We start from the raw sequence: 23353 nt of genomic DNA, 5'->3' as shown, positions 1-23353 counted from the left end.
AAACCTGTCACTTAAAGACCCATGACGGTATAACTTGGCTGGGATTAGATTCGAACATAAGACCTGCAATTTTCATTCTTTCTTTAATGTCGATTGAGCTTAAACTTATTGATTTTTTTTTTTGATAGAAAGAACTTTTCAATTTACTTAATAATTTTTTTAATAACGAATATTTGGATTTTTACTATATTTGTTTTTATTTATTATTTTACTAGCGTTAGAACCCGCGTATACACGGGAAAATTCAAATAATAAATATACAAAAAATGTAACAATTAAGTACATAAGTTCAAAAGAAAACGTAAAGGTAGCACAAAATATAACTTTGAACCCATATTATATATAATTTCGTCTGGAAAATACAAAATCATGAAGCAATTTGCTCTTCAACAAAATAAAACAAAAAAGCAAATATACATCAAACTTTGACTATGGTAGGTTTTACCCCACACCAAAATTCTATAACTTGTGTGTGTACCCTCAGCGGCATCGCACATTGCTACACTCTACCAAATTGCTCTCCCAATTTCCTCAAGTTCCCTTGTCATGTAAATCAAGTAACGAATGTAAACACGTTTCCCGAGTCTCAATATTCTATACATCTTAAATGTTGCATATGAGAATATACTGAATTGATATTTACATAATTACCATATGACTATCCAAAGTTAAATAATATCGTCTAATAAAACTTATTTTTTTGTTCAATATAAAAGAAGCAACATGAAAGAGATCATAGGTAATAGGCTCTTCAGTATGTATCAAATGGCTCACACCTACTTTTATTAAAAAATTTAACAAAACAAATGTATTAGATAATTACATTATTATTTACCAATCATGCATAACTTCTGGAGGTCCACAATCATAGATGAAAGGAAAGGTGTTTGGACTACTAACAGGAACAATATTCATTACCCAACAATCCAGTTTATTGGCAATGACAGTTACTACAAATCTGCCAAAACAAAAATATGAAAGATTGGTGTTATGGAGAGTTAATTATACAGAAGTTTCTAAATGCGAAATGAAAAATGCGAATATACCTTTCATATCTGGCTTTCATGTCTATCACATTTCCAAGCACCAAACGTAAAGCTCGAGCATAGCTATATATTATTTCTTTCCAGTATTTTGACTACGCTTAAAACAAATAATTTCTTGATATATATGCATTAAGTTGTATGCTTTACAGCAACAAATCGTGTAATTAGTTCTAAAAATAATGAACATTACAATTTACAATTCATAATGTAGTTGTTCAAAAGTTTATAAATAACGCGTACCTAATTCAAGTTCTACTTTGATTTCTGGTGCATCTTCCTTCCAACCACCTCTTGCAGGCAACAGAGTTTACTTGATGATTTCTTGTAAAATAGACATGGCCCATTTATTAAACGGGCTAACCCAAACGTGATCAGATTCATCAAACGGGTTAGAATAACTAAACCAAAACCTGATTATTTTCGGCCCGGACATAAATGGTGGCTCAAACAGAGCAGTTTAAACTATAAGGGAACAAAAAAGATACTGCTTCATTATATGAATAAATCTGCGTGTTTTTATTCCAAATGGAGTCGTGTTCATACAACAAATCAAACGTAGCATTACTAAATAGTAAATATTAGACTAACTTATTTTTTATGCAATTGAGTTCATATAGTAAGCAAATTCAAATTGCTTACCTTACAAGTAACAATCGGTAATCATGGTCGAAAAGCAATCTCAAACAAGCAAACACCAATTTTTATTTAATATCAAACAAAAAAGGAGATATGTAATCCCTAACACCCGTACGATTGCAGATTATGTACGCGTTATTTTGTGGTCAAGCATATAAGCTAAAAACATATTTAAAAGGCATGTGCTAATCATGAGCCTAAACACTAAGAAATTGATTAAAAAAAATTTAATTGGAGTAATTGTCCAATTTAATTACCATTTGAATAAACAGTAAAATATCAACTGATGAAGCAATCAAACTTAATATATGAGATATACAATTAGCGAGAGATGATTTAGGGTTAATAATCTAATCGATTAAGATAAACAAAAGCATTATGATAAACTTATAAAATCGATTATTAGGCTTAACAATGAAAATAATGTAATGGAATCGAACAAATAAAATAGAATTGATTCAGAGATAAACTTACCTGGTAAAAATCATCGAACCGTGGGCAGAGAGGAAGAGCAGATAATGACGGCAATAAACCTAGATAAATCATATTAAGACTGTACTTTAAATAGGATCCGATTTAACCGGTTTTAGATCCAAATCCAGACTTTGCACCGAGATTTTTTTGAGCGGGATTTTGATATCAAGAAGCTTTCTCACGCACGTTTATTTTACTTTATTAGAAGAGTAAGATATTTTCGGTCAAGATCGTAAACTAAACCAAATTCAGGTACATCAAAACAGAATAAATAGACAAATTTAAGTAGTTTGAATTCGATTTGTTTTTTTAAATTTGATCGAAAGAACTGAATAGCAATGTAGATTGGGTTGAACTAAATTTGTAATTTGATTTAACTAAGTGACAATCTTGGTTTCAACCGAATTCAGATTTGTGAAGAAAGAAAAAAATCATAATCCAGTTTGGTTTTGGTTTAAAACGTGGATTTTGTTTTAACCAGTTTTAGAGCATGTTTGAGATTGAGTTTCAAAAATGCTTAGTAGCTTATTGGAATTTTCAAAAAGTCAGTAAATTAAAATGTGTTTGGCAATCACAAAAATCTTTCTTATTTTAGCTTTTTGAAAGGTTAGAAAACAGTTTTCTAAAAGCCCCAAATTCTGGCTTTTCAAAACGGCTTTTTGAAAAATGGCTTTTTGAAAAAACCAATAACTCAATCCCAAACATGCTAGTTTAATCGGTTAAACCCCCCCCCCCCCCCCACATATATCTTAAAAAGTGTGGAATTGACACAAAAGATGAACCATAAGTTATGTGTTTATTATGTTATCATTTTAATCCAAAATTATCGGTTTAAGAATCACACAGTAAAAAATAAAACCAAGGTAGCGTTCAGTATGCAAGGGATTAAATGAATCAGTGTGAGGGGTGAAAAAATAGATATTTGGTTGATCAACAAAATTTAATCAACGATTATGTAAGAAATCTTATTCCATCAAAATCATCTCTTCCCAAACCACTTATTTTTTTTCATTTCATTCATCATTCGGTCATTCACCCTACTCTCTCGACAATCAACACGACCATCAGACAACCACTGCTTGACAATCGCCGCTGCTACCACCACCAACGCGACCACCTAACCTCCACCGTCGTCATCGCCACCACCAGACATTCACCACCTTGTGGCCTGTTAAGATCTCCATTTTCTCTAATTTTAAGATTAAGAAACTAGTTAGCTTATCCAAACTTTACATAACCTTAACACGTTTGATCCCTCACATCGATGGAGGTTAAGCTTTTCCGTTAAATGCATGTGAAATGACATTAATACCCTTACATAAAAAAATAATTATAAAAAAGGCGTTATTGTGATTGCTATTGAGTGTGTGGGTTCTTTCCCTCTGTGTTCGGATCATCCCCGCCAGCCATCTCAATTTATTTTAATTGTATTGTATTTTTATTCTATAAAAACCAACCAATTAATTAGCGGAGATCCAATTTCACGGTCACATTACCCACCCACCGGCCGTCGGAAAATAACAATAATAATATCTCCTTCTACAATTCCAATTTGTTATTATTATTCATCATGAATCCTGAGTAGTAAGTCCTTCATCCATCTCTAATCCTGTCAACATATAATAATTACTCTATTCGAATTTGTTCTTCCTGTAATTGCTATTCAGATCTGCTTCGCTTCCTGATTATGCATCAACCGGTAGCCAATTTCGTAGGAATTAGTTTGTAATTGTCATGGATTTGAACGATCCAATTAGATCTCTCGTTTTATTATCAAATCATCGTTCAATTTGTTATCTAAACATGATAAACGTGCAGAATTTATCGTTTTAATCATGATTTAGGCGTTTTATTGTATGTATGTATGATTGGATTAGCGGTGAATTATGAAGCTATTGATTATTTGATTATAATAATAATAATAATGTGACTTGTAGCATGAGTCCATCAATGTCTCTATATATATCTATCTATTTGTTGCATAAGTTCTATAACAAAATAGCCATGCCTAGATAAGTACTTGCATTGGCACGAGTCATGGGAAACCGTAACTAGGAACAAGCTGATTGTTTGTGGCCTCACGAATGTGATTATGGTGGTATAGTTTTCGTAATGTAGCTCAGTGGCTGCTGTAGAAGCAAAATCCAGTTGTGTGATCAAATTATCGTCCAATTTGTTGATAAGCGTGTAGAATTTAGAACTTAATGCGTGGATGATCTGCATCGTGTGTGAACGCTGATCTGAACTTGAAATCATTATTAAGGCATGTAAGGAAAGGAGGTGATTTTTTACGGTATGCATGATTGGATTAATGGTAAATGATTTGTTAATTTTTTTTATTTTTATTTTTTTGGATTTTGATGTTTAATAGCAGTAGGAGTACTTTAATGCTTCTATATATATTTCAGTTGCATAAGTTCTATAGCAAAACGTGCATGCCTAAATAAGTACCAATATTGACACGAGTCAAAGGAAACTGTAATTTGGAACAATTTGTGCCCTCAAGAACGATATTGTGGTGGTATGGTTTTCACAATGTAGCTGAGTAGTTGCTATAGAAGCAAAATCCAGTTGTGTGATCAAGTTGAAAGATTTTCTATGTAGCATTTAGTGTTGATTTAAGAATGACGGTTGTTTTCACTTAAGTCTTTATCACATTGATTATTTCTGACATTTTGAATTAGTTGCACAATGAATGTCTAAAATATATGCTTATTATATCTGACAAGGAATACTTGCTATATGTGTTTTATACAGTGATTACTTGTTCAAGCTTTTGCTGATTGGAGATTCAGGAGTTGGGAAATCTTGTCTTCTGCTTAGATTTGCTGTAAGAAATTATGATTTCATGTCTTACTATTTATATAAATGCTTCTTTGACAACTCACTTGCTTACTTGAATGTAGCATATTGATGTCTTTCTCGTGCTTTGCTTGTTATGTTATGATATTTCTAGTTTATATCATTTTACTTTTCAGAATTTTTGTTGGGAAAACAAAAATCAGTAAAAGAAATTGATGAAATTTATTGTTATAAAGCTGGATGCTTAATTTTTATATGGTAATATATGCTGCTTGATATTAAGTGTTCTTATTTCTTAATCTTCATCTCTTTTGTACAGGATGACTCATATCTTGACAGTTATATCAGCACAATTGGTGTGGACTTTGTAAGAATCTATTCTTTTGCACCTAGAAATGTCATATCGTCTTAAAATATAGCATTTTGTTACGGTTATCTTTATGTATTCAAGGTTTTATTTTTGTTGTTATCAGAAAATTCGCACCGTGGATCAAGATGGAAAGACCATTAAGCTACAAATTGTGAGGGGTCTCTTTTAAAAAACTTTATGTTCTACTTATTTGATAAAGAAAGTCATGTTATCTTTTTTCACCATTGGTTTTTTAAATATGCAGTGGGATACTGCTGGACAAGAAAGGTTCAGGACAATTACTAGTAGCTACTATCGTGGGGCGCACGGCATTATAGTATGTTTCTTCCAAAGTGTTTGAACTTGTGTTTAAAAAAAATGATCTACAGTTGCAGTAATCAGCTGTTAGTATTTGAATGAACTTTCTCATACACTTGTTTTTCGTAGCAATGCTATTTTTTATTTTTTTTGTCATTTCTCTTTAAATTTTCTAAATAATCAAAACTTTTCAAACATCTTATTATTACAATTTCAAACAAGATAATCACGTATAAACACTATTTTTATAGCCTGCTTTGTTACCTTGTTATTATTTGATTCTGATTATTATTCAAATGCCCCCTTTTAGCCTTTGATGAATTTAATCTTGCTTCTACCTGTTTTGATGTCTATGTAATTGGGAATTCTGCAGATAGTTTATGATGTTACTGATCTGGAAAGTTTCAACAATGTTAAGCAATGGTTGAGTGAAATTGACCGTTATGCAAGTGAAAATGTAAATAAGCTTCTTGTTGGTAACAAATGTGATCTTACCGAGAGCAGGGCTGTATCATATGATACCGCAAAGGTACAGATTTATATTTCTTTCTAATTCTAATGCATACAGCTTGTCACATTAAATATTTATAAATACATTGGAGAGTGGAGACAGTTCGATTACGGGTCAACTCGTTTAGATTATTCTAATGACAAGTTAAAGTTGGTGATATTTTTTGATGATTAGGAATTTGCTGATGATATTGGCATTCCGTTTATGGAAACTAGTGCTAAAGACGCCACTAACGTTGAGCAAGCTTTTATGGCTATGTGTGCTGATATTAAGAACAGGTAAATATATATGCTAATTAATGATTAATTGATTATTATACATTTAGGCTAAACTATTTGGGTTACACTATTTATTAAATCCTTATAAACTACTTAGCATTCAAATTAAAAAATGAGAATCCATAAATTCGATTTGGTTTGGTCTGTTTTAATTACATGCAAAGTGAAATTGAACCGAAAATTTAGTTTTCGTTTGGGTTAGCTTATTTTGGTTAAGGATGTTTTTTTCGGTTTCATGCACACCCGCACCTCTAGTAGAGATCTGGTCCTATTGGTTAGCATGATATTGGTGGGTCCTGTGACCTTTCTAATAATGGGCTCTCATGTATGGCAGTCAACTCAACTTGACTGACCCGTGTAGCGAATTCGCTACTCGACCCATCTTGCCACATTTAACAATGATTAAGTTTGAAAAGTTGGTTTGACTATGTATCAATGCAGGATGGCGAGTCAGCCTTCATCAAACAAGAGGCCACCTACTGTGCAGATCAAAGGGCAACCAATCAGCCAAAAGAGTGGTTGCTGCTCATCTTAGGTTATTCTTCATACCGTTCAATCATATAGTTCATCGCCAACATTTTATTGATTTTTTGCATTGTTGTTTGAATTATAATCATTATTATTTGTGTTGTAAGGATTGTTTACTGCTAGTGTTAATCTGCATGCAGTGCCAATCTCTTACCAACCAAAAGTCATTTTTTGTTTAAATGTTGTTTAGATAAGGGGGCATTATGGCAGACTTATGACAGTGTTTCAAATAATATACCAATTGGGTAGTCCTTTTCAGTTCATAATGTATTTAGAAATCAGAACATTTTATGCAAACATGACCCAGAACTCAAATACACACAACGAACGTGGTGTTTGGGCAATAATTGGAACATAAACTAGGGTTATTAGTCAAAAACAGCAACCAAAAAAAAAGGAAATAAGGGTTAAAAGTTGTGTTCAAGTCCATAAAACTTCATTCAAAAACAACAAAACAGAAATAGTAGCTGAATGCATGCCTAAAGACTCAGTTTTGGTTTCTGGATCCTAACACTTTTGTAACAATTATATTGTCACTTGTCACTTCAAAAATGCAAATCCTTCGAAGGTTTATCGCATTGAATGATCTACGTGGTAAACCATATATTGAAACTAATCGAACCAGGGTAATATGGTCATTTATTAAATTGTTTTTAATGAATTATGTATATGTGATATATTAAGAACTTTAAAAGGACATATATGATAATTTGAGTTTTACTTGAGTATATATATGATATTTTCAATTTTTGTAAGTGTATATATGAGGTTGCCGCTAAAAAAACATCTACGCCTAAGACAAGGTTAAAAAAAAGGTTATACAAACATATAACGCCAATTATATGTCTTTCTACATACTCTTTCAAGGAATCATTTGCATGCGCACTCTGAAAACCCGGCAAATCTTGAGGGCGTTTGGGTTTACCACCAATGGGTTCGGCTAGTTGCTGGTGACTACTGGGCTTTGCGTTAGGTCACCCCGTACGGAGTATCGGCACAATCCTCTATTTATTGATCGTTAACGAAATAATAATAAAATAAAGGGTCTTACTATATCTCCCACAAATAAAATTTGGTGTGCTGTAGATATTTGTCGGTATGTAAACGGACGTATAAATAAAAAGTGGCGTCGGATGGATTAGCTAGTTGATAGATTTGACGGGTTTATTAACTTGATTAACACCCTTTATTTTAGTTTTTAAAATGGGTTATGATATTTGTACACCATCTCCCAAAACTCACACACCTTAAATACGATCGTATAAGAGTTATACGATCGTATGGAACCCCACGTGACAAAAGTACATTGAGTGTCATGGCCGGCTCTAGGGTGGTGCAAGCCGGACACCCGGCGGGGGCGCGGCTTTTTCGGGGGCACGTTGGAACCATCGGAGAGTTGACATCGTTTTGGTAGTTTGACCTTTCAATCTATTGTTGACAAAGTAGTAGAAACTAAGAGAAAAATAATGAAAAAGATAAGTCGGAAAATTTTCCGGTGACCAAAGAGCAAAGTTTTAAAAACCAGTACATACTGGCCTATTGAACCGGTTATACCGTGAAAAGGATAAGGTATATTATGAAAAGGATAAGGTATATTGTGAAAATTTGGAGTTCTGGTAACATGGCAAACAACTTGGCCGACCCTAGGGTTGTGCGAGCCAGACGTTTAGCAAAGGCCCTTAATTTTCAGGGGCCAAATTTATTATATATATTTGAAAACAAAATTATAAAATATGTATGAATCTTAATCATCTTAAATATATTGAGCCTAATTTTTTTATTCATTATATTAACCGTTATTAAAAAAATAGCTTATATATTTTGTTATTTCTTATAGGGCATACGGGCCTTTTTATTTCGGCTCAGCCGAGGCATTTAAATTCTCGAAGCCGGGTCTGCTGAGTGCGCACCGATACAAAGTTTGACCAGAAGTCAGTATGACCCCCAAACGAGCATATGAAAAAAAAAATAGAATTGATTGAGCCGGATATGTTTAGATTTATAATGTTGTGTATTAACTTATTGAATTCACCCGATGGACAAGTTTGCCCAACTTCATTTTCTAACATACTTTCTATGGCCAAATATTAATGTAGCTATTAATATGTCTAAATTCATTTATTATTAAGTGGTATGGTATTAATCTAGCAACTTGGGTTTATGCGACATTTTTTCCTCTACATATACGGGTCTCGTGCGAACGAACATGGCAAGCAACTAGTTATGCATTATAAAAATTTAAGCCTTTTTTTAAAGTTATATTTTCTCAAAAAAGTTATACCCGAAGTTCTGAATAGTAAATGGGCAGTTAACACATCTTCAAAATTATAATTTCTCAAAAATGTTGTACCCAAAAAAAGTTATAATTTCTCAAAAAAATTATACTCAAAGTTCATACGGTCTTCAAAATTGCTGGTTGTTAAAAAAAACTCATATGATCATATAGTTGCCATACTATCATACTAGGATAGAGCTCATGTTACACTCGGTAGAAAATATAATAAAGTAAAAAATATTATATGTAATACGTAAATTCAGTTATTTCATATAATAATTTATATTTATGACTTTTTAATAAGTTTTTGATATATTTAATTATTTATACATTATTAATTTTAAATTGCATACCAAACCTTCATGTTTAATTTATTTTAAAAATAAAAACATTCATACTATATTCCAATGGAATGTTTATAATTCCATCACATATTGGAAGGAAGGTGAATTCCTTTAATTGAAGAAAGATTTCTCATATATAGATGGAATGTTTATCAATTCCATTTCCAATTCCCATAAAATACACGAAACAAACCTGCCCCAACACTATATAATTTCAAATTTATATAAATAATTTTCAAACATTATTTAACAAAACATTAAAGGAAAATAAAAAAAGTTATCAAAATATTAAACATATAAACTTGTGGTTAGGAGTTTAAACTCATAATAACCATTTAACTACTAAATAATTTCAATTTATCAAATGTTTAAAGTTTAGGAGTTACAATTTTAAAGTCATAATAACCATTTTATTTAGACTTTTAATATTAGGGGTTAAAAGATTAAAGTTACACTCAAATAAATGCACAGGTTGTGGTAATAACCATCCTTGTTTGTCAGACTGTTTGATGATATTGTCATACATAAAAGTTAATAAAACTCGACTAAATTGAAGAGGGTCTAAGAATTATAGAGGAATACAAAAAAACGAATGAACTTAAACACATGTATGCTAACGAACAAGAGTGAATGTTCACGAACAATGACGGTGATTATGGACATCGACGGTGATTATGTTGGAGGCTTAGGGCTTCATGAGGAATGAACGTTGACAACATAGGTTTTGTTAATTGGATCAGGCCATGGGTTATACAAAATAGAAACGTGTCCATTTGTTATGTATAATATTTTGTGAATTTAGAATTTAATTTAAATAATAATAAGATGGATAAAATATAAAAGACAATTGTTTATGTGGCATCCTATCCTATGTGGACAACCTAGATGAATGCCATGTGGACACATGATTTTGCTTTAATATACTAGAGTAAGATGGTATGTTCCTGGACAGCTGACCAAAGCTACGAAAAGCTGACAAATTATAATTATGCAGCCTTATACGATTGTATAAGCTCCATACGATCGTATGAAGTCTAAAGGTGTGTGGATAAGTCGAAGAGTTTTAGAGCTATGAATGATTGTAGCACTTTTAAAATATAAGTTATAAAATAGTAAAAAAAATCATTCAAGACACATTTGAAACAACAATTTTCCCGCCTTCATAAAAACCCCCTTTCATTTCAATTTCATAATCTCATCTTCAATCATTATCTTATTATCCTCATACGCTATTCAAACCACCCAATTTCACACACCTAGGGTTTCAACCGTTCACAATGCACATCAAAGAGGTCTGTTTAGAAGGATTCAAATCATACGCCACACGAAAACTAGTTCCAGGTTTCGATCCCTACTTCAACGCCATAACTGGATTAAACGGATCCGGTAAATCGAATATTCTCGATTCGATTTGCTTCGTGCTAGGTATCACGAACTTGCAGCAGGTTCGAGCTTCGAACCTGCAGGAGCTGGTGTATAAGCAAGGGCAAGCTGGTATTACGAAGGCTACGGTGTCGGTTGTGTTCGATAACTCGGATAGGAGTAGAAGTCCTCTTGGTTACGAAGAGTGTTCTGAAATTACTGTCACACGCCAGGTATGGAGTTTGATAATAATAATATTAATAATAATAATAATAATAAATTAATAATAATAATAATAATGAGCTATTAGATAGAATTTTAAGTATGAATTGTGTAGTATAGTTGTTTAATTGGTTTATAGGGCAAGAGTTGCAATTGAGTAATTGACTTTAGAATGTTAATCATTAATTCATTACGCTTTGAATGTTGGTTAAGATTTTTTTTTTTGAAAAATATATGGAATCTATGTTATGCTACAATATGTGCTAGAATAGAACCATGCTGATTTATATGCTGGTGAAAAAAGTTATCAGTTTTTTCAAGTAGTGTGTATGTAATACGTATGGCATTTGAACGAATGAATACCACACTGAAAAGTCAAGAACCGAGTTTCATTAAAGGAAAGAAAAGAAAAGAGGGGGGGGGATAAGAGAAATAAAGAGTAAAATGAGAGGGATTGCTTTCCTTCCAAATTGGAAGAACGGAAAGGGAAATGAAGGAGAAGAAAGAAAAGAAAAGGGGAGAATGGAAAGGGAAGGAAAATCTTTCATTTCCTTTCCTTTCTTTCCTTAAATAAACTCGGGAACACTAAAGTTTTTGCCTTTTTGGCTACACCGTTTATTATCTTGTTATAAATCACTTAAAATCTGTTATATCGGTTAGTGTGGTTACTATTCAGTTACTTCGGTTGTGCGCACACCCTTAAATGTATGGGTTTGAACAAAGAAGTTATTGATTTGAAGTTGATTCGTACGAGATACTGCTACAAGTTATGTTTAACAACACTTCATAACTTACGCACCTTAATGTTTTTTTAACTTTTCAGATTGTGGTTGGTGGGAGAAACAAATACTTGATTAACGGACATGTTGCACAACCAAGCAGAGTGCAAAATCTTTTCCACTCGGTGCAACTAAATGTCAACAATCCACATTTTTTAATTATGCAAGGGCGCATTACAAAGGTATTAAACATGAAACCACCTGAAATATTATCCATGCTTGAAGAAGCAGCAGGAACAAGAATGTATGAGACCAAAAAAGATGCTGCTTTAAAAACCCTTGAGAAAAAACAAGGTAAAGTTGATGAAATCAACAAGCTTCTTGATCATGAAATACTTCCCGCTTTAGAGAAGCTAAAGAACGAGCGGATGCAATACATGAAATGGTCCAATGGGAATGCGGACTTGGATAGATTGAAACGGTTTTGTATTGCTTATGAGTATGTGCAAGCCGAGAAAGTCAGGGATACCGCAGTTGTTGGTGTTGATGAGATGAAAAGTAAGATTTATGAGACTGGTAATGATGTTGAGAGTATGAATGTGGAGGTGCAAGAGATGGAAACACTTGTGGGAAAGTTAACAGTTGAAAAAGATGCAACTATGGGTGTGGAGGTTAAAGGTTTATCGGATAAAGTTGATGCTATAGCATGTGATCTTGTTAAAGAAACGTCTGTATTGAAAAACCGTCAGGACGATCTCACAACCGAGATAAAGAACGCAGAAAAGGTAAACATCATTTTTGGCCAAATTAGGGGTGTGCCTGTGTTGTTTGGGTCGGTTTTGGCTCAAACTGAACAAAAAACCGAAAGTTTCGTTTTTGTGCTTTTAAAAATCATTCGGTTTCTGTTTTCACAGGTTCAATTCGGTTATAAAAGTTGGTTTGATTTTTACGGTTTATTTCAGTTTTTTGGGTACATGCAAAACCAAAACCGAACCGGGAATTCGGTTTTGGGTTGGGTTCGGTTTTGTTGGTTAGGTGTCGATTATTTCATTTTTTATGCACACCTCTAGCCAAATTGTGTTTCTTTATGTTCAAAATGTAGTAATTTTTCATATCTTGAGGTTATTAGATTGGAAAAAGTATTGAAGAACTGAAACAGTCCGAGAAAGACAGAATATCTGCTGTAAAGAGTGCAGAAGACGGAGCTGCTGATCTGAAGAGAAGAGTGGAGGAGCTCGCAAAGAGTTTAGAAAACCTTGAGAAAGAACAACAGGTAAATCCAATTTTTCCACCTCACAAAATCAACTGCAATGATATTGGAGTGAATTGGACAGGGTGTTGTTGCTGGTAAGAGTAGTGGGAACGAAGAAAAGTGTCTTGAAGATCAGTTAGGTGATGCTAAAGTGGCAGTTGGAAGAGTAGAAAGCAAGGTTGAACAATTGAAAACAAAGATAAAACATAGTGAAAAGGAGTTAAAAGAGAATAAAACTAAGTTATCATTAAAACACAATGAAGCTGTCGAAGCAGAAAAGCAGTTAAAAATCAGACAAAAAGATTTAGAAAATGTTGAAATGGGTTTAAAATCCCTCTCATATGAGGAAGGACAGATGGAAAGTTTAGAAAAGGTGTGTTTTTTACTTCAAAAAGTGTACTTTTGCATATTTAGTTCTTTCTTATGTGAAATATTAATGATGAGCAGGATCGAACAGCGGAATTAGAAGCAGTACATAAAATTAAAGAAGAGATCCGGAATATTTCGTCACGTTTGGGAAACATCGAGTTTTCTTATCGTGATCCTGTTAATAACTTTGATCGGTCAAAAGTCAAAGGTGTGGTTGCAAAGCTTATTAAAGTGAAAGATAGCTCAACAATGACTGCCTTGGAGGTTCTAGTTTACTATATCATGCAGAGTTATTAGTTATAGCCTTTGCTCACTGATAATATTTATTAATTTATTTACTATACTTGATTCAGGTTTGTGCAGGTGGAAAGTTGTATAATGTTGTGCTTGATACTGAAAACACAGGAAAACAACTTCTTCAAAATGGTGATCTTAGAAGAAGAATGACATTTATCCCTTTAAATAAAATCCTAAGCCATCCTGTACCACCTAATATTCAAAGAGACGCTGCTAATTTGGTAAGTGCATATTTTTTTATTATTCACCTGTATTATAATCTCACATGATTTTATGTACTCAGGTAGGTAAAGGCAATGCTGAAGTTGCACTTTCATTGGTTAATTATGATAATGAACTCCAGGTTTGTTTTCTCATTTTTTATTCTTTTTTTTGGATTTCACTTTCTTCAGCTTTTCATTATTAGCTGAAAATTTTCTGTTTGATTTTACTTTTTTTTACTCAGTATCTACTTTTCTGAGAGTTGTTTATATTTCAGAGTGCAATGGAATATGTGTTCGGTTCAACTTTTGTCTGCAAAACAATTGAAGCTGCACGAGAGGTATTTTGTCATAAGAAAAGTATAAATACTATCTTCAATGTGTCACCAATCTTATCAGTTTTATCATGAAAATGTATTTAACTATTTTTTTTGTGCGTATATCGACTTATGGCACACAGGTTGCTTTTAATCAGAAAGTTAGAACCACAAGTGTGACATTAGGAGGTGACATATATCAACCAAGTGGACTCCTGACTGGTGGTTCTCGCAAGTAAGCAAACATTTTATAAATTATAATAATTATTACAAGTATGATTACTTATTAGTTATTAGTGTACGTGAGAACCCACAATAGAAAATAGCTTTATTTTTATAAACTGAAATATAATTTGTTAATGCACAGGGGTGGTGGTTATCTATTAAGGCAATTGCATGCTTTGGCAGAGGCTGAATCAGATTTGACTTTACATCAAAAGCGCCTATCAGATATTGAAGCAAAGGTTAACATTTAAAGCTATGCTGTTTATGTCTGAAGTTTAATATCATGGCTGTTTATCAACAATATATTACAAGTGTCTAAACATGCCATTTTTGTTTCCAGATCAGCAAGATCCTTCCACTTTACAGAAAGTATAATGACCTAAAGAAACAGTTGGCACTCAAATCAAACGAGCTATCTCTCTTCCAGAGTAGAGTTGAGCAGAACGAGCATCACAAGGTTCCACCATATTCTGTGTTCATTAGTTTTTATATATATTTTTAAAAAAAGCTAATTTTTTTTTAAAATCATGTTTGTACTTTGGGTGATGTAGCTTAGTGAGACGGTAAAACAGATCGAGCAGGAGCTTGCAGAAGCAAAATCTGCTGTTAGTGAAAAGGAAGCACTTTATAAAGAATGTGTGACTGAAGTCACAACTTTAGAAAAATCAATTTATGATCATGCTAATAATCGGGAACGTATACTTAAAGATCTTGAGAAACGGATTAAAACAGTCAAGACACAAATGCAGTCAGCTTCAAAAGACCTTAAGGTACATATTTTAGAGTTTTTTTTAATTATTTTCATATTTCAGATTCTGACATGAGTGTTCACTGTTCATCTAGGGGCATAAAAATGAAAGGGAGAAATTAATAATGGAAGTGGAAGCTGTCAAACAAGAACAAGCATCTTTGGAGAATCAATTAGTTTCTTTTCAGAAGCAGATTAGTGTGTTGACTTCTGAAGTGGATGAACTCGAGACCAAGGTTGACTATTTTGACATTTTTTTCTTTTTCTACAATATGAAAGACAATATTTACATTCATGCAGGTCACTTTACTGAAAGATGAACATAACCAAGCGCAATCTGAGCTAAATGCAGCCCGTACAAAAGTCAACGAGTGCGATTCACAAATTAGTTGCATTCTTAAAGATCAACAGAAACTTAAAAACGAGATCGGTGAGAAAACTCTTGAAAGGAAGAAGTTGGAAAATGAGGTAAGTTTTTATTCACTAATGCTTATTTACAATGTTGATATAACATTTGCTATACTTTGTAGGTGAAACGGATGGAAACTGAACGAAAAGACTGCTCCCTAAAAGTGGATAAACTGATTGAGAAAAACAGTTGGATAACTGCTGAGAAACAGCTTTTTGGAAGAAGTGGAAGTGATTATGATTTCGCATCGCGTGATCCACACAAAGCAAGAGATGAATTTGAAAAACTCCATGCTGAACAAGCAGGGTATTCTTTTAGTTTTAATATAACCTTAAAAACCTTTTTTACGGAAAGTAGAATTTTGTTACTTACTTTTTTAGATGTTTGTTTGTTAAAGGCTTGAGAAGAGGGTGAACAAGAAAGTTATGGCTATGTTTGAGAAAGCAGAAGATGAGTACAATAATTTGTTAGCCAGGAAGAAAATTATTGAGGTTAGTAAACAATCAGCATAGATTCTTAATTGACCATTTTGACCAAATTTTTTTTCATAGATGAATAGTCATTTGACCAATTTCTAAATTTATAATTATTTGATGTGATTGAGTAGTGTCAAGTGATCACATTCAAAGCAAAAAAAATCATCTTTGGGCTTATGCGTCAAAATCTCATTGATTAAACAAGTTGGCTGATGTGTCATCATCCGACTGGTTGCTCGGCCGGTCAATTTCTTATTTTAAGGACAAAACCTTGTCATTTGCGACATAGTTATCAAATGCGTTAGGCGCACTTAAGGCGCATAGGCCTCTCCGAGGGCCTAGGCGCTAGGCGCAAAAAAAGCGTGGGCCTAAAAAAAATAAGCGCACTTAAATAAAAAAATCAAAAACAAAAATTGTAAGGAAAATATCACTCTTTCAAATACCAAAATGTTTCAAAACCATAATCCTCAACATAAAGCACCAAAATCATTTAAAAACCCAAAGCAAGTACCAAAATGATCGATCTCTGGTTATTCATGAAAAAATCTCCATAATCTGCCATAATAATGAAAATTACTGATGTGATCAACTGTTTATTGTAAGTATTTATTTAGTAGAATTTGAAGTGTTTATTGTAGCCAAAATATGATAATAATGAATGTTACTGATGTGATCAAATGAGAGAAATATTATTTATTTTGATTATGATACCTTAGTTCTTGGCTTCTTGCTTTGTGATATTGAATAACCAGGGATGGATAATTTCATAGCGTTGAATTAATTTTGTTAAACCCATTAATTTTAGGTAATTTGTTTAAATAAGTTAAGTGATAAAACAAATCAACCTAAAAATAATAAAAAAAATTAGCGACTAATTGCCTAAATTTGCCCCTGCTTTTAAGGAAGGCGCTGCAGGTGCGCTTTGACTGAAAAAAATGCCTAAGCGCAAAAAATCAACGCTTTTAATAACTATGATTTGCGATAACAAGTCCTTGTGGCATCTTGTGATTGTGACATACTTTCGTGTAATCATTTGTAACAGTTAAATGGTTGCACTTTTAAGTAAAAAGATTAGTTAAAATGGTCACTTTTGTAATTTAATTTATTTTGAGTTTTTTATTTACATAGAATGACAAGTCAAAGATTAAGATGGTGATTGAAGAGCTTGATGAAAAGAAAAAAGAGACACTGAAAGTCACATGGGTGAAAGTAAACAGGTGAGTTTTTTTAAATTTCTTGGTTGATTTTATATAATTTATTAACCTTATTTCATTATATTTTCAGTGATTTTGGATCTATATTTTCCACTTTGTTACCTGGTACAATGGCAAAACTAGAACCCCCGGAGGGAGGTACTTTTTTAGACGGGTTAGAAGTCCGCGTCGCATTTGGGAGTGTTTGGAAACAGTCATTATCAGAACTTAGTGGAGGACAAAGATCTTTACTTGCACTTTCACTAATTTTGGCATTACTTCTCTTCAAACCAGCTCCACTTTATATTCTAGATGAGGTACATGCGCACACAAGTATATATTTATACACACGCATACACACATGAATAATAGAACAATGTACATAATATCTTGAACAGGTTGATGCAGCACTTGATCTAAGTCACACACAGAACATCGGGAGAATGATCAAAGCACACTTTCCACATTCACAGGTACATATGTTGATATATCACATATTAGTTACAAGCTTAAAAGTTGTGTTTGTATATTAACAGAATTTTTTTTGACAGTTTATTGTGGTGTCTCTGAAAGAAGGCATGTTCAACAATGCGAATGTTCTTTTCCGTACAAAGTTTGTAGATGGCGTCTCAACTGTTCAGAGAACGGTTGCTTCGAAGTAAATGATCATGCCTTTCAACAACTAAGCCTAAGTGTAAGCCATTTTGTAATCATATTATGTATATATATACACACTCATTTCCATTTTATATATGTATTATTATTTGTGAAGAAAATTTATTTTCATGAAAGGGTGGATCGCAAAATTGGATAACTGAATCATAAAAAGATAACAAATTGAAATAACCGAACAAGAAAACATAAAAACATCAAACCATGCAGCTTACTCGTTTTTATTTTTGTTTCTATAACTAATGTATCATTGAAAAGGTTTTATTAGAATTTTTATTATTAATAATGGTTTTTTTTGTTCTCTTCTCCTTGTTACTAAAGTTAACATTCGGCACATGGTTTGGTTTTATGTTTTTGCATTCTCTTCTATAGATACTTTACCCTTTTAAGGGTAGAAACACGAAAATCTATTTAGCAAGCTCATGTTATCTACATTGTGATTTTTTTGTTATATTTGAAAGACTAATTTAGTTAATTGGTGTGGGTTGTTTCAAACTTCGGTTCCTTAACGCGTGAGCCGAACAAGCGCTAACTCAGGCTTGCTTGCCTTGGGCTTGAGTTTAAAAGAACTAGCTCAACTTGACTCTAGTTATTGTGATGGTCCTCACAAGGACATTTGGTTCACATGAGGATGGTTCATATCTTGTGTGCAGTTTGATGATATTACTTAATAGGATAGATTTTACGTCGGTAAAAGAAACTCTTAACCATTGTAGTGATAATTAGAAGTAACGATCCATAATTTGAGTTTCTTATCAGTTATTGTTAGTTTGTAGGTTCTAATAGAAAATGAAACTGGTTTAAATACAATGTCGTTACATTTAACTTTTCTATGCATACTTACACCCTTTTAAACAACGTCAAATCACCATATATAAGTGGTAAACCAATATGGTACAATCTGTGTTCTTTAGAAGATTAACCAAAAACTAATCGTTTGTGCTCTCAACTTCAGGCTCTTGTGTGCTACACGTCTCCCCATTAGTTATGAGTAGAGGTTGAGGCACAAGAGTAGCAAAACTTTCTGTCCTTTGATTGAGTGGATGAGCGAGCGTGTAATTCATCAAAGGAAAGTGCATCTGCAAAACAGGCAATTATAGTGTTAGGTTACTAGCTAGTTTGCTTCACCAATTCCGTTTGGGATGGGGAGGGTCGACCGCCTTAGGGCCGAAAATTTTTAAAAAAAATTATATATATTTATATTTAATTATTTATAAAAAAGAATAACTGTACTAGACCTAATCAAAAGTTTTGTTTAAATAATACTCAATAAGTTAGATCCAAAATCCAAAACATATATAATACTTGATTACTTTTTATATATGAGTTATCGAATTTATATTTTACTTAAGGCCCGAATTTATACTCGCCTTTAGCCCAAAATTTTTTAACGATTATCAGAGATGAGTAGATGACCCTATGTTTGACTCTCATAAGCTGAACCCTAGTCCGGTTTGACTAGGTTTCAATAGCTTAAAAGCCTTAAATAGTTAAATGAATCAAGACAACCAAGCCATGAGGTTGTTTGGATGTGTGGTAAAAGTGATTATTGCGATTAGATAATATTAACGATAATAAATCCCAATGCTTTTAACACTATTAGAAAGAAACATCCAAACACTCCTCAGTTTACAACTTTTGAGACCTCATTTTCTAAATTTTACTTGAATGTTGTCTCGCAGCTAAGCTCAAGCTTTCACCTTTCTCGAGCCTAAGCCTTGAGACAAGCAACACCATAGGTTTGGTTCAATGCGAAGGGTGCAACCGGGGGTCTAAAAGATGTTCCTGGAGTCGCAGACTACACGATTATCAACAATAACACAAATCATTAGGAACAATTATCAAGACGGAAAACACAAGATATTAAAACTAATCGATTACATATTCATCTAACGGCATGTCAAATAGGCTCGACCGAAGTTTCCTTTTGTCCTCTGTTGAATTCATTCTAATGAAAAACTTCTGGGCATGACTAGCCACTTGTGTCGGTGTTCTTGACGGCACGTAATGCTTAGAAATCGCTTGCCATTGACCTTTTCCGAGCTTTTGCAAACCCGTCAAGAACGATCTGTGCTCATCTTCCATCCATGGCATCCCTGATCAATCAAAACACATCAAAACCAACCCGCAACATCAATTTTTTTTTAAACAAGATTATAAAAATCTGACCTTTATTTTTATCTTGGTTATGTCCATCAGATGAATACCCTAAATCTATACACCTATGCTCATTGTTGTATATCTTTAAACCCTCCATGCTTTTGGACTCATGTATTGAACTACTCGCGCCATTAACGACCGGCATTTTACCATCGTCTTCGCGTTGATCTGCTGTTGGATCAATCCTCACACCAAAAAGATTAATAATATCAACTTTTCCATTATTGCATGCTGTTGAAGTATGAGCAGTCTGTCCACAATAACCACACTTTTTCATGGATGATTCATTAGACATTGTTAAACTTTTTGCACCTTAATTATTATATATCTCTAGATCTTGACATGTATATATATATATGTTACACGAATTGAAAGAGAGAGAGAAAAAAGAATGATATAACATGATCTTGGTAAAAGTAATCATATCTAGGACCGAATAATTAGAAGCTAATGTTGGATTGGATTTATAGGATATTTTTGTTTTTGGTTATATCTTAAGGACTTGCAATAATTGTTCAAAATCAAAAAGATATATGGATCATATTTCCTTTCTTATGTTACCAATCACAATATAGTTTTAAATTTTTATGCTTTTAATGATTTATTACGATTATTGCTATAAGTATTTATAACATAAATAAAACGTGGTGGAAATCAAATATAATTTAGATAAATATATGTGCCGGAAATAGGGGTGTTCATCGAATCGAATAACGAATTTTCAAGTTAAATCGAATCGAATAATCCAAATAATTGATTTTTTTTCTAGTATTCGTATTCGATTAAAAGTTAAACTATTCAATTCGTATTCGTATTATATGCCAAATTCGAAATTTGATTCGAATTCGTATTTGAAACTTGAATTCGAATCGAATTCGAATAAGTTCAATTTTAATTCAAATAAATACGATATAATTCAAGTTTACCTATGCCAAAAATTCGAAAACCATAATCGTAATTGCAAAACAAACATATAAATTTAAAGTAGCTACAATATCACATGATAATAAACTCAAAGCTAATGTACAAATAATCTAAAATTTAAAATATTCAAAATAAGAAATAAATAATACCCATATTAGTATGGGCTAAGAAACAATAATATGGCCTATTGGGTTTAATTAATTTGTAATGAACATTTATTATTTATGGATTTGATAAAAATAATATATATACACATACATGTATATGTATATATAATTTGAATTCGAATTGAATAATAAATCTTAAATTCGTATTCGATTAATATACTCGAATATGAATCGAATTCGAATTTTTTAAAACCGAATTTGAATCTTAATAATCGAATTAGAATCGAACCGCGAATTAGAATCGAACCGAATTTCAAATGTTTTGAATAGGAATCGAAATCTGAACACCCCTGGCTGAAAAACAGTTTGTTGATTACAATAAGTGCCTAAGTGGTATGTATTTTTGACCAATTTCAGCAAAAAATTAAACATTCATATATTATAACTCAAAATTGTTTCTTAAGTTTAAAAGTTACATAATCCTTCAATGAGAAATCATTTATGATATGTTTTCAAATAGTTTGTGCAGAGTTTCATATAATATGTAACTAACCACCCTGACTATACCAGGAAGTAGCTCTATGAAAGTTCATTCTAAGTCTTTTTAATTATGCAACTGAAACATGCTTAAAAAGAAACCTGAAACATTGTTGAAAGGAAAATAGACCACACCCATCTTTATTTATTTTATGAAAGATCATTTCTAAATGCTTGAAAAGAAAATACGCGTAAGATGGATAAATGCAAAGTGAAGTGCACATATATATATATATTATTATCCTCTAAATCGTTGATCATGGCCTCCTAATAGCTTTAGGAAGATACTCATAAAGAAAGATGTACATTTATAGAAGCATGAAACATAACACTAAACTTAAGTATGCTTATATTAATTTATTATCATATTAACATACAATCCACATTACAAACGTACAAAGAAAACAACACAAACACAAGTACGTACACAACTTAAATCATTAAAACCCAAACAAAAATAAATTAAACAACCCGGCCATGCATCACTTCATAATCATGCATACACCTATCCATGTATGATCATGCTGCCCCATTCCGGTATCCTTCATCTCCTGCGCCTTATATCCCAACCTATCTCTCAACGAATCCGCCCCCGGAGGATGTCCGCCGGTCGCATACTTGTAAATCCACGATAACACCGGCCACCCTGAACCCGCCCGAGGTTAAGAACCCGGTCATGATAAGAAACACGGTGATCGCAGCCGGCACGAGGACCGGGCTGAAGATCACCAACAGTGGAGTAGCAATTGTGAGTGCGATGACGGTCCCGGCTGGAACGAGACCCGAGAGGACGAGGAGTGAGCCGCCTGCTGTTGCGGCTGTGGCCGCCTTTACGGCTTGGTGGACTCTTGGTGAGACGTGGGGCTGGTGCTGGTGTGATGTTCCGGCAAATGGACGGTTTTGTGGGTTGTAGGATTGGTGAATATCGGTCATATTTTGGTTGTGGGAATATTAATATTAATAGAAATAGAATTGGAATGGTGATGGTGGAGATGCGATGGGTGTTTATATATTGTGAAGAGGGTGGTGAAAGAGGAGTGTGACGTGTTATGAGATGAAGTGTGGTGAGGACACGTGGGTGTGACGAGTCGAATGTTGGTTTAGTTTTGGATGTTAAGGTCACGTGGGTGTGACGAGTCGAGTGTGGCTAGAGTGAGCTTTAATATTATTCTCTGTAACATAGAACAAAAAAAGAGAGTTCAGAAAATGTGAAATTACTACTACTATATATAAATAACACTTTGGTATCGCAAGTGGCTTATTGAGTTATTTGATAGCACTGTATTGTTTGATTAATTTTGTTTTTTTAGTTACAATAATAAATGTAATGAAAACCAACCAAACACCAACCATTTTTTTAAAGTTCTGGCATCATAACAAATATGAAAGAAACCGATCGAGTTCGTGCAGGCTCGCAGTCTTATTTAAAGTCCATGACTAACAACGTTTGGGTTTTACCAATGCACAAGTTTACCGACCGACCCCCCCCCCCCCCAAATTGGTCGTTGGTCCACCTTGATTTTTATATTTTTTCGGTTTTTAGTTCCGGTACTGTAACGTACGTAATCAAAACCGACCGAATTCGTGTCAAGATATCGCCTTA

General features: G+C 33.1%; 3 protein-coding genes across 3 annotated transcripts; 2 read left to right on the top strand and 1 right to left on the bottom strand.

Annotated features, from left to right (window-relative positions):
• The first annotated feature begins 3711 nt into the window (after positions 1–3711).
• LOC143615669 (ras-related protein RABD2c-like) lies at positions 3712–7198 on the top strand. The gene is made up of 8 exons (XM_077088742.1): positions 3712–3740; positions 4914–4986; positions 5278–5325; positions 5432–5479; positions 5573–5644; positions 5999–6154; positions 6311–6414; positions 6856–7198. The coding sequence occupies exons 1-8, from the start codon at positions 3727–3729 to the stop codon at positions 6947–6949; spliced, it is 609 nt and encodes a 202-aa protein (XP_076944857.1). The 5' UTR covers positions 3712–3726; the 3' UTR covers positions 6950–7198.
• Positions 7199–10799: 3601 nt separating this feature from the next.
• LOC143616373 (structural maintenance of chromosomes protein 2-1-like) lies at positions 10800–18012 on the top strand. The gene is made up of 20 exons (XM_077089219.1): positions 10800–11156; positions 11969–12649; positions 12994–13137; positions 13199–13489; positions 13564–13749; positions 13839–14003; positions 14066–14125; positions 14261–14323; positions 14443–14534; positions 14667–14763; positions 14865–14981; positions 15076–15294; positions 15368–15508; positions 15573–15740; positions 15803–15987; positions 16079–16172; positions 17286–17374; positions 17442–17667; positions 17749–17823; positions 17902–18012. Exons 1-20 carry the CDS (start codon positions 10839–10841, stop codon positions 18010–18012), a joined length of 3522 nt encoding a protein of 1173 aa, XP_076945334.1. The 5' UTR covers positions 10800–10838.
• Positions 18013–19733: 1721 nt separating this feature from the next.
• On the bottom strand, positions 19734–20477 carry LOC143614953 (putative transcription factor At5g61620). The gene is made up of 3 exons (XM_077088238.1): positions 20192–20477; positions 19904–20118; positions 19734–19820 (listed from the first exon to the last, which is right to left on the bottom strand). The coding sequence occupies exons 1-3, from the start codon at positions 20475–20477 to the stop codon at positions 19734–19736; spliced, it is 588 nt and encodes a 195-aa protein (XP_076944353.1).
• Positions 20478–23353: the final 2876 nt, after the last annotated feature.

This window comes from Bidens hawaiensis, unplaced genomic scaffold (assembly GCF_021521415.1).
Source record: "Bidens hawaiensis isolate Kalapana, Puna unplaced genomic scaffold, B.hawaiensis_p1.1 tig00002306_1, whole genome shotgun sequence".
Classification (NCBI taxonomy): domain Eukaryota; kingdom Viridiplantae; phylum Streptophyta; class Magnoliopsida; order Asterales; family Asteraceae; genus Bidens; species Bidens hawaiensis.
The sequence above is the reverse complement of the archived record's forward strand: the minus strand, read 5'-3'. Positions and strand labels throughout refer to the sequence as shown.